The sequence below is a fragment of the Gymnoscopelus braueri genome (genome assembly GCF_963280865.1).
Source record: "Gymnoscopelus braueri genome assembly, chromosome: 23".
NCBI classification, from domain to species: domain Eukaryota; kingdom Metazoa; phylum Chordata; class Actinopteri; order Myctophiformes; family Myctophidae; genus Gymnoscopelus; species Gymnoscopelus braueri.
In genome coordinates, this window is record NC_137625.1 from 3,568,175 (window position 1) to 3,580,674 (window position 12,500).

Genomic DNA, 12,500 nt, shown 5'->3' on the forward strand with positions numbered 1-12,500 from the left:
TCAAATGTATACAAATATTTTAAAAATAGCAGATCTAAAAGCTCACAATGTGTAGCATCGTGACAGATTGTGAGCTTTTAGATCGGCTATTTTGAAATGGCCGAATTGACTATAGGGCTGAAGTGGGTAATGCATGTTTTGTAATAATCTAAATCTACAAAGTAACTATAAGTTTCCAAATAAGTGTAGTGGAGTAAATAGTTAAATATCTGCCTCTGAGATGTAGTGGAGTAGAAGTAAAAGTACTGACAATTGGTACAGTACAGTACTTGAGTAAATGTACTTAGTTACTTAGTTACACCACTGGAGTTGGATGTACCGTTAGGAAAAGATTCAGATTGTGGTTATGATGGAACAGCCTGCTCTTCCATATTAGAAGTGCTAATTCTATCGAGACTTTTAAATCTCTTCTCAAGACACACTTTTTTCATTAGCTTTTAATCACATTTAAGTCTATGTCTTGATCTGATTGATGTATGTGACTTTGTTGTTGTTGCACTTGCGTTACTTTCTTGTTGATGTTTTTGTTTCACCTTGTACAGCACTTTGGTCAATTGCGATTGTCGTAAATGTGCTCTATAAATAAAGTTTGATTTGATTTGATTCGGGGATTAGACACTAGGTTAGGTTTAGGGCTTTCCCTACTTTTAACTTAGTTGTGCGCCGATGTCAGACACCGGAAATATTGCCGATCTGCAAGCTCAAAACGCAGTGCGAGCGTTGTAGATCGTGTAAGGTTGATGTCCGCACAAGTATAGCAATGCAAACACGCGCGTGTGTGCGTGTGTGTGCGTGTGTGTGTGTGTGTGTGTGTGTGTGTGTGTGTGTGTGTGTGTGTGTGTGTGTGTGTGTGTGTGTGAGGGCTGTGGTGGTCAGGTCTAATCCCGCTGGATGTAGCAGAGGGTAATTTGAGGGTGTGTTTGTTCAAACCTCCCGGTTGTAGGGTGAAGTGGTCAGACAGCTCTTGTTGGCTATAATTTGGTGTGTGTGTGTGTGTGTGTGTGTGTGTGTGCGTGTGTGTGTGTGTGTGTGTGTGTGTGTGTGTGTGTGTGTGTGTGTGTGTGTGTGTGTGTGTGTGTGTGTGTGTGTGTGTGTGTGTGTGTGTATGTGTGTGTGTGCGTGTGCACGTGTGTACATTTTGGCTGTTGCGTGAAGTGATCACAGCCCTCTCCCTGTATGTCTGTATTTACCTCTTCATGGAATGCAGCAGCTCATGTCCGCGAGCGTTTCGTGCACAATTACTGTATTTCTGAACTTGTGTTCATGTAGTTTTCTTTGTAGACTAACTGGCGTGTTTAGATGTTTGGATGTTTTGGTTTGGTTTGTGTTGTGTAGTCTATGTACATAGGCTTGGATACACAGGATGTCCAGTTGCGCGGGTATATAAGCCTAAAGGTTAGAGGTTATAGCGCTTTTCCCCAAACCCATGGGAAACTCTGGGAGGGGAAAAGGCGATGAGTAATGCTTTCCCTTTGCCTCCACAACTACCGCTGAGAGTTATTATAGTTGACTAAGACAAAGACTAAAAGTGAGAAATAGATTTTGATGACAAACAAAAATAACAACGAAGTTTCCCTTTTTGTTAATGACAAACTTAAATAAATAATGCAAAACTAACTAAAATGCGTCAATAAATCAAGGCTTTCCTCATACCTGAAAAACTAATACTAAAGCTAAATAAATCCTAAACTAAAACTAGTCAATACCTATAGGACCCCAGTGGAAACAAGACCGCAAGGACTTTTTTTGGTGTTATCCTTTTAGACAAAGTAGTTTGACTGTCTAATAAAATATTCAATCAATCAGATTCCTCAATTACTTATGCATAAATAACCCAAACTATACAGAAATCAAACACCAAACTAAATAAAAACTCAAACTAATGAATATTTAAAAAAAACATAATAACTCTGCCGCCGAGGCGCCCTTGAGCAATGCACTTAACCCATTAAGACCTGAAGCGATTCTTAAAAAAAATCTAAATCCTAACAGTTTTTTGAAAAAAAAAAAAAAAAAAAAATCAAGATTTTTCAAAAATAGCAGATCTACAAGCTCGTAGCGCGGCACTCGGTGCCGCGCTATGAGCTTGTATATCTGCTATTTTTTAATAGCCAAAGAAATCTAAAGTGACACAGATGCGTTCCAGGTATTAATGGGTTAACCCCAACCACTCCAGTGGAATAGCTCCCTGGGCCAACAGTGGAGGACTGCGGTCGCACTGGGCAGCTCCCATGTGTCAGATTCTATAGCTTGCATGAATGGGAGGCTGGGTGTCTGTGCAAAAGGCGAGCACAGCTCAGCGAAACCCTCGCTCGGTTAAAGAAAAGGCTTTAAAAAGAACAATATTTTGGTTTGTGCAGGGGTGGAAAGTAACTAAGTACATTTACTCAAGTACTGCACTTAAGTCAAATTTTGAGGTATTTTTTTTTTACTTTACTGGTGTGTTTCCAACTTTCAATACTTTTACTTCTACTCCACTACATCTCAGAGGCAAATATTGTACTTTTTACTCCAATACAATTATTTGAAAACTTACTAGTTAGGCCTACTTTGCAGATATAAATCATTAGGCTATGTAATAAAACATGCATTAACCACTTTAGCCCTATTGTATACAATGCAATTTGAAAATAGCAGATCTATAAGCTCACAACGCGTCGCGATGCGACGCGTTGTGAGCTTGTAGATGTGCTATTTTCAAAACATTTTAGTACTTTTACTCTTGGTCCTTTAAGTTTATTTTGATGCCAATACTTTTGTACTTTTACTCACGTAACATTTTATACACAGGCCTTTTACTTTGTCACAGAGTATTTTTATATTTTGGTATTGCTACTTTTACTTAAGTAAAACATCTGAGTACTTTCTTCCACCACATGGGTTTGCTCCTTACCTCTTGGCAGTGGGGAAGTATCTGGAGCACTCTGAGCCGTCCCAGGCGCAGTAGGGGTCCCTGGCCAGGCAGCACTCGGCGCACGCCTTGCCGTACACCTCGCAGCGGTGCAACGGCATCTGGGACACACCCAGCGCCGAGCCCAGGTACAGCTGTTGCTGTTGGAAAGAAGTCAGAGAAGTTATACATTAAAATAAACGATCGATCTTTGTGTGACTCGGTTTGACTCATGGCTGGCCCTTGGATAAAGGGTTTCTGTGTGTGAGGGTTGCCGGTTCGAGTCTCGCCGGGCGGGTTTCTTTTCTCTTTGGAAATCTGTTATTGTTTCTCTTGGATTCTCTCAGACCGTGTTCAGATTAACCCTTTAAGACCTGAGGCAATTCTTAAAAATGTTTTCTAAATCCTAACAGTTTTTTGAAAAAAAATCAAAAAAAAAAAAAGTTTTAAAGATTTTTCAAAAATAGCAGATCTACAAGTTCATAGCGCGGCACTCGGTGCCGCGCTATGAGCTTGTATATCTGCTATTTTTGAATAGCCAAAGAAATCTAAAGTGACACAGATGCGTTCCAGGTATTAATGGGTTAAGTATTATGTGTGAAAGCAGGGTCTTTTTCTTACCTGCTTGGTGGAGAGCTCCATAGCGGTAATGGGACTTGGCTCCTGCATGAAACAAAATTCACCACATTTACTGTAGCGCTGAGTTTATTCATTTTGTGCATATTGTGTATTTTTGTTCATGAACATGAGTTTAACCCAGACTCTCAATTTGACTTCAACCACTTTCAAACTGGCGCCCCTATTTTGGGCATTTTTTTATTATTATTTTAAATAGCCATATCTACAAGCTCTATTAGAGAAGTGGTTCTTAACCTATTCAGGCCGCGACCCCCCAAAATAATCATATTTGAACTGGGGACCCCCACCCTGACAAGCACTTGGAATTGTAGGAGTTGAGGCATTTAGTTTGACTCGGTTCCCACAGATAAATATTGTGGAAAATAGCCGATCTAAAAGGTCACAACGCCTCACGTTGCGAGGCGTTGTGAGCTTGTAGATCAGCTATTTTTGCCACTTTCTTATATTATTTGACAATTTGGCCAATGTTCGACCAGCTTTTAGAGTATAGTTTGTTCATTACTTTTGATGTTGTAATGGTCTTTTTTGTAATTTAAAAAAATATATATTTAAAAGTCCTTAAATTGTCAACTGTTATCTGGGGACCCTTCCAAAAATCATGTGGGGACCCCGGTTGAGAACCACTGTACTAAAGCAGTATGTAGCCCTACTTATGTTTTTTGAAGTAGGGCTATTTTCGCTATTCGTCATACAACGCAGTATGTAGGGCTTTAGAATCACTCATTGCAAGTTACTGCACATTCTATAGTAGGCCTATACTCTATTGAAAGAGGTCCATACCCTGAAGACAGTCATCTCCTCCAGAACCACCTCCTCCAGGTCATGCCAGCTCTCTCTGGGAATGGTCACCACCTTCAGCACCGTCCCCATGTCTAAAACATGTGTTATGATACTGTATGTTACTTGAGGATAAGCAGCAATACCACAATAAAAGGCCCGTGCTCAAAATGTTACTTGGGTTAAAAGTACAGAAGTTTTGTCATCAAAATATACTTAAAGGGATATTTCACTTTCAACAAAACTTTTGCTGATTTTATCATCTGCTCAAGCCTTTGTGAGCCCCCCAGACAGTTTTTAAGTTGCTCGATTCAGTATTTAGATATTTGATATTCATTTTATCAGACACGCCCCCTTCCTATACAAACCCATTGTAACTTCAAACTACATTTTAACCTGTTAGATTCATCAAAAACACCCGTCCTTGGTTCTGGTGACTCACCCTGCCCTCCTAATGCGTGAGGGGGCCGTGTTTTTCTGAGATTTGTTTTCATTTATTTTATTTTATTTCTTTATTGTATTTTATTTTTTCATTTTCCAAAATAAAATATCAAAAATAAATGAAAAAAGTAATTGAAAAAACACGGCCCCCTCGCGTATTAGGGGGGCAGTATGAGTCACCAGAACCAAGGACGGGTGTTTTTGATGAATCTATCATGTTAAAAATTGAGTTTGAAGTTACAATGGGTTTGTATAGGAAGGGGGCGTGTCTGTTAAAATGAATATCTAATATCTAAATATTGAATCAAGCAACTTAAAAACTGTCCGGGGTGCTCACAAAAGCCTGAGTAGACGACAAAAGCACCAAAAGTTTTTTTGAAAGTGAAATATCCCTTTAAAGTACCAAAATGTTTGGAACATAGCAGATCTACAAGCTCACAATGTTTTGCGATGCGACGCGTTGTGAGCTTGTAGATCGGCTATTTTCAGAAGTAGTTGAGGGGGTCTCTGCTTCATCTGTCTCTCGGCTAAAAGGGTCCTATGGCCCTGAAACACATTGAAGACCCTTGGTTTTTGTCGATTAAGTGTCTGCAGCCCCAGCTGCAGAGAACAGGCTGAAACAGGATGTCGTTATGTCACCTGTGCCGATGAACATCACGTCATACTGTCCGTCCTCGGCCTCCACTCGGTCCACCACCAGCTGGGAGAACTGATAGTCCACGTCCGTCCGCACCACGATGGGCCGCCCCCCCATGGGGTGGACGGGGTTGTACATCGCCGGGTGGCCCCGGGCGAACGTGATGACGTCGTCCGGCAGGTCCTTGGTGGAGTCGAACCCTCCGAACGTCTTACTGGGACACTGAGAGGAGACCGTAACAAATGTGGATAGTATAGTTAACCGGCGATGTACGGTATAGAAGCCCTCTCTTTTTTAATAACTTTGACCCATTAAAACCCGGAAAGAATGTGTTATTTTAGATTTTAGCTATATAGCAACACAAGTTTTTCAGAAAACAGTGGTTCTCAAAAATAGCAGATATACAAGCTCACAGCGCGTCACTTTGTGCTGCGCTGCGAGCTTACTAAGTACATCTGCTATTTTTTTTTTTTTTTTTGAAAAGTCTTTAAAGTTGGGTATTTTGGGTATCATTCACAAAACATCTTCTAAATTGTTTTCAAAAGTAGAACAAATAGGCAATATACAGTACAAGCTCACAACACGTCACAATATGATGTGTTGTGAGCTTGTATATAATGACTATTGAACATTTTTGAAAATGGAAAATAGGGCTTAAACACAGCATTCACATTATGTTTTAAAAAAAAATTTATAGACGATTGTTACATTGTGAAAACTGTTTAACCCTTTAAGACCGGGGGACGCATCTGTGTAACCACTTTATCCATATTTTATACTTTTGGCTATTAAAAAATAGCAGATCTACAAGCTCATAGCGCGGCACCGAGTGCCGCGCTATGAGCTTGTAGATCTGCTTTTTTTTTTTTTTTTAATCGTGTTTTTTTTTTGCAAATCTTTGAATATATATCTTTAAAGCAATTGTTTTTTACTCAAATCTTTTCTTCTGGGGGTCCCTGGATTTCTTTTTTTTTAGATGGGGGTCCACAGCCAAATACATATCGTTGTGGGGCTCCTTGACACTGACATTAATATTATAGCAACATAAGTGTTTCAGAAAACTGTTTTAAACTGATTTAGAAGACATTTGTAGAATCCCCAGAAGCAATAACATTTTAGCTAGAAATGCTCGCTTTAAATATATATATATTCAAAGATTTGCACAACATTTTTCACGATTTTTCAAAAATAGCAGATCTACAAGCTCATAGCGCGGCACTCGGTGCCGCGCTATGAGCTTGTATATCTGCTATTTTTGAATAGCCCAACGAAATCAAAAAATGACACACAGATGCGTTCTCAGGTCTTAAAGAGTTAACTACAGATGCATTTTGACTCACAGTGCCAGGGCGGGGGTAGGGCACCCTGCCTTGGAAGGGCACCCACTGGTAGTTGGGTCCGTCTCTGTGGGCGTAGGGGCCCAGGAAGACCCTCCTGATGTCTGCCATGTTGTACACGCACACGGCCGAGCCTTTAAAGATGTTACTGCACGGCCAGACAAGGCGGAGAGAGAGAGAGAGGAAAGAGTGCAAAGAAACCTGTTTAATAATACACATGATAATAATCATAACAAATGCACAGCCGACATTCAAAAATCGAATCGCGTGGATCTCGGACTTCATGTGACCCGCCAATGACGCGTTTGACGTGTTTTCAGTGGTTTTCCACTAGATGGCGCTGTTCGCCAACCCGCGAGTGACCATCTGACTCCCTCAGAGGCACAGAAGCAGCAAACCATGTGATCGCGAAAAAACAGCACGTCCACTTCTGTGAAAAAAATCAAATAAAAGCCTTTTTCTCTGCTTTCTGTTGTTTTGGGGCGAAAACCACCCCCCACAACCATGGAATGGACCATCGCGGTCCATTCCATAGTGGGGTCATTTCTCAGAGTCTACGAGACCCCTCTACGTCTTTTAAAGCGATCGGCGGGTGGGTCTTTGTGAAGAATAACACGATTTTTCAAAGGTTAGTGAAAACACTCGAAAATCGCTGCCAGTGGCTTAGCAAATGATGTTTTATTTCTGTCAGTCAGTGAGTTCAAATACATTAGTGGAGATACTGGTGGTGGGCAGGTCTACTCCACAGCTCATCAAAAAGTGTGACTCCTTATATACCCTCCTTCAAAACCGCCATAAAAGAGCTCCTGTCTGCAATTTGCAACTGGTCCTAGACAAGTCTTCTAAGCTTGACACCAGAAATGAGCCCCCCCCCTCAATGTTTCCCGTACATAATTATACTTTTATTGCTCGTAGTGTTGATGATTTATTGTTATTGTGTTGTATGTCATTGTGTTATTGTATGTCTTTAACTGTCTTGATGAATTGAACACATATTAGGGCCACAATGGAAACTGAATTCAATCAATGAATCAATCAATCATAAACAATATGGCTGACAATATTTAAACATCAGCTTAGAATATACAGTGTATAGAGAGACAAGTATGACAGAAGGAATCGAAAGTGAGGGAGGTAAAAAAATAAGAGGAGGAGGAGGCCGGTGAGATCAACGATGGAATCAAGAAGGAACAGTCAAAAGGAGACAGGAGAAGAATTAATCAGTGATGCATCATCCCCAGTGGTCTAAAGTCTAAGTACATTTACTCAAGTACAACTTTGAGGTTGTTTTACTTATTTCCAATTTTCAGTACTTTTACTTACTTCTACTCCCCTACATCTCAGAGGCAAATATTGTACTTTTACTCCACTACAATTATTGTATATATATGCTTTGTATATTTTGATTATTATTATTAAAACATGCATTAACCACTTCAGCGGCAGCCCTATATAGATTTCCTGCCATTTGAAAATAGCTGATCTACAATCTGCAATGCAACACATTGTGAGCTTGTAGATCTGCTATTTCTGTACATTTCATACATTTGAAACGGGACATTCTGCATAGTACTTTTACTTTTGCACTAAGCATATTTTGATACCAATACTTTTGTACTTTTACCCAAGTGCATTTTGAGACTTTTACTTGTAACGGAGTACTTCTGCATTGCAGTATTGATACTTTTACTTAAGTAAAACATTTGAGTACTTTTTCCACCACTGATACATCACTTAGACAGGGATTTACTGTAGGACTGGCGACGCACCGTAGAGAAAGACAACAAAATGAGTCTTCAGCAAAACAACAAAAGGCACGAGGTATAGAAAGGTTGTCATCGTTTAACTGCGGGGATGACAGATTGGAACTTTGAGTTGATTGCTTCCAGCCTCCTGAGAGCAGACAGGAATGTGGGCAAGCCACCAGCGAAACAGGAGGTCTGTTTCAGAGCACATTGGAATTCCTTTTCCAGGGTTTTCCTTTTGAGCACTTGGCTCCGGAGTCGTTTTAACAGAGCCAGATGGGTGGGTTCTGCTCTCACTAGCAGGGCTATAGGTCCAAACCAGGCAAGGTCGAGATCCATCACAAAAACCAATTGATGTGGATTTTCTGTGTTTTGACACAGGTCAGCCAAAAGACATCAGCAATCTGAGCACTCACGACAGCGAGAGCGTTTTGGGGAGTTCCAAAGTAATATTCCAAGACACATATTCCACTGCCATGATTAAATATCTACAGTATGTGGATATTGTGGACGGAATAACCTATTTAAAACGCTGTGAATACGAAATGTCCCTAAATGCATGTTGGAAATACTTTCGAGCGAAGATGCACTTCCAAAATCCCTGAATACATAATAAACAGTTCTGTTCCAAAAAAAAAAAAGAACGCTGTCCATTTTGGAATGAAAAACTTAATTATGTGGAGATTAGTATTCAAAGTCTCCCGAATTCAATCCAAACCGGAGATCTAATATTTCCATGTCGGTAACCAAAAGACTTAACTTACTTAACTATTCTTTGAAATTCTATATTAGTTTAACTTGTTTATTTTTGAACGCATACTCTTAATACACGACTGATTAAATTTGAAGCAAAACTGTTTGCTTTTTCTTCAATAACACACGGTGAGCAAGGGATGTCCTTTGTCTGTTTAAGTACTCAAGGGACGTCGCATCGGACTCGCGGTGGTGACGTGGGTGACATTATAAACAACTGACGGCGATCGCCAAAGCATGGAAGATGAATGGATTAGCATTTGTAAATGTTAATTACAGAGAAATTCAATTAACCGCTGGGGCACAAAAAAGACACTCCATTATGTAGTATGCCTCTAGAGAAGGCCAGACCCTACGCATATTATGCAGACAACACACCCTTTGGGAGAGAGAGAGAGTCAAAACGGCATTTCATACGCATATGCATTACTGACACACACACACACACACACACACACACACACACACACACACACACACACACACACACACACACACACACACATACACACACACACACACACACACACACACACACACACACACACACACACACACACACACACACACACACACACACGCAGTGGTGGAAAGTAATTAAGTACATTTACTTAAGTACTGTTTTGTACTACAATTTTTGAGGTATTTGTACTTTACTTGAGTATTTCCAATACTTTTACTTCTATTCCATTACATCTCGGATCCAAATATTGTACTTTCATTCCAGTATATTTATTTGAAAGCTTTAGTTACTAGTTACTTTGTAGATTTGTATTATTATTACAAAACATATATTAACCACTTCAGCCCTATATACATTTCGGCCATTTGAAAATAGCCGATCTACAAGCTCACAATGCTTCGCGATGCGACTTTTACTTGTAATAGAGTATTTCTACATTGCAGTATTGATACTTTTATCTCACAAGTAAAACGTTTTGAGTACTTTTTCCACCACTGCAAACATGCACACATGCACACACACACACTGTAATGCACACATGCACGGGATCACCATCAAACATCGACCTGTCAGAGGGACGGTCCGTGCGCCTCATTAAGTGGCGATATTAAAAGCCACATCCCTCTGAAATACCGCTCTATTCATCTCTGAAAACCGGCCACTTAGAAAACCAATTAAACCACATCTAATTCCTCAAAGCCCTTTAATTGAATCTCCGAGCGTCAGTGTCTTTGCGCGTGCGTGTGTGTGTGTGTGTGTGTGTGCATGTGTGTGTGTGTGCGTGCATGTGTGAGTGCATAATGTGTGCATGCCAACCGGCAACGCAAGCACCCGCCCAACGGCAATTCACATTATGTGCACCAAAGCCCCCCCCCATATGGGATTAGCGGTGCGCGCCGCAGTGCCATTGTTTGACACGCTCCAGGATTCTATTCATTGTATTCTTATCGTGATGCATGAACAGTGATTGATGGTGAAGAGTTTGGACACAAAGCCACCCCCCCCCCCCCCACCACACCCCCCTCGACCCTGACGCAAATTCATCATCATCCTCATCATGGCGATAAGTGCCACCATCTGTGGCGTTTTTCGGCTCACGTATACTGTATAGCCTCTCTGCCTTGTCTCACGTATACTGTATAGCCTCTCTGCCTTGTCTCACGTATACTGTATAGCCTCTCTGCCTTGTCTCACGTATACCGTATAGCCTCTCTGCCTTGTCTCACGTATACTGTATAGCCCTCTCTGCCTTGTCTCACGTATACTGTATAGCCTCTCTGCCTCGTCTCACGTATACTGTATAGCCTCTCTGCCTCGTCTCAACGCCTTCACCTCAACGAAGCGCTTCCAAATGGAACGCCGCCCGGCCCCGTAGCTGTGGGGGCAGTGGTGTAAAGTAACTAAGTACATTTACTCAAGTACTGTACTTAAGTACAATTTTGAGGTGCTTTTACCTTACCGGAGTATTTCCGATTGTCTATACTTCTACTCTACTTGTCTATACTTCTATCTCAGAGGTAAATATTGTATTTTACTCGACTACAATTATTTGAAAACTTTAACTTTGCAGATATAAATTATTACATTATAAAACATACATTAACCACTTTAGCCCTATTTGAAAATAGACGATCTACAAGCTCACAACGCGTCACAGTGTTCATTTCGAATTTCGGACTTTTACCTGTAACAGAGTACTTCCACATTGCGGTATTGATACTTTTACTTAAAGTAAAACATTTGAGTACCTTTTCCACCACTGGCTGTGCGGGCAGCCAGTGGTGGAGCGAGTATCAAGTTTCTCCATCCTCTCCCATTGATCCCCCTCTCCATAATCTGATTTCCTCAACCCCGAGCCTCCGCCAAGGCTTGGATGAATAGGGGTGGGGGGGGTTAGGTCGGGGTAAATGGTGGAACGAGAGGGGAATCGGCTAAAAGCAATCTCCCAAATCCAGGAGGCGAGACTCAGCGGGCCAGACAAGGGGAAAGCAAACCATAAGACACCTGTGAGTGGATTACAGCGCCGGGCGGCGGCGTCTGGGAAGCTGTCGGTCAAAAGCCTGCCTCCACAGGCCACAATAATAGACAGTTTATATTTAGATATAAGAGGGTCTAACATAGTTATTTTAATTCGATTTTATTCTTTTGTATAATACTTTACCGATCTACAAGGCTTGGTCCATGACACCGCGCGCAACAAAGCATGTCAAGTCAAGTTCCGAAATGTTCTTACAATTGACGGACTTATGCAATATTATACAACAGGTAGTTCCGACCAAGCAATCTGATTGGTTGAAATAGCTGTCTAGCCGTGCTTCAAACCAGCATCATATCACGGGCCTAATCACATTAATAAATCACTCCGCACTGCAGTCCGCACCTGATTACACCATATATGGCACAGCTGTGCTGTGACGTCACGCTGTCCCACGGTAGGAAAACAAACAGCACGGTGAAAATAGCCGATCTACAAGTTCACAACGCGTTGCCATCGCGACGCGTTGTCAGCTTGTAGATCAGTTATTTTGGTCACGTGACACGGTCGTACGACGGAGCATATAGCCTACTGGAATTCATTCCACTGCGCAAGCATTGATAGCTCGGCTGTGTTGATGTGACGGTGGCTCAGGCTCATAGCGCTGCTACAGGGACTATTTAATGTCTCAGTGAAAAACTCTTCTCTTTACAGGGAAACGGATAATAGCGAAACATTTTTATTATGAATTGCTCCACAATATGAATACATTTGGATGTGTTTTGTTGGTAACTGTTGTATAATCGCAATATTACACTCGAGGGTGTGCTTTACCTTACATTA

General features: G+C 41.2%; 2 protein-coding genes across 2 annotated transcripts in view; both read right to left on the reverse strand.

Annotated features, from left to right (window-relative positions):
• Positions 1–12,500, reverse strand: part of LOC308079212 (mixed lineage kinase domain-like protein) — a 165,920-nt gene that overhangs the window by 120,122 nt on the left and 33,298 nt on the right. The gene's annotated exons all lie outside the window — the stretch shown is intronic.
• Positions 1–12,500, reverse strand: part of sema3aa (sema domain, immunoglobulin domain (Ig), short basic domain, secreted, (semaphorin) 3Aa) — a 92,825-nt gene that overhangs the window by 13,973 nt on the left and 66,352 nt on the right. The window contains exons 10-14 of the mRNA XM_080421525.1: positions 6,725–6,869; positions 5,387–5,606; positions 4,310–4,401; positions 3,512–3,553; positions 2,894–3,051 (exon numbers count right to left, since the gene is read on the reverse strand). Of these exons, the coding sequence (XP_080277651.1) occupies positions 2,894–3,051; positions 3,512–3,553; positions 4,310–4,401; positions 5,387–5,606; positions 6,725–6,869 (657 nt within the window). The remainder of the gene's footprint in view (positions 1–2,893; positions 3,052–3,511; positions 3,554–4,309; positions 4,402–5,386; positions 5,607–6,724; positions 6,870–12,500) is intronic.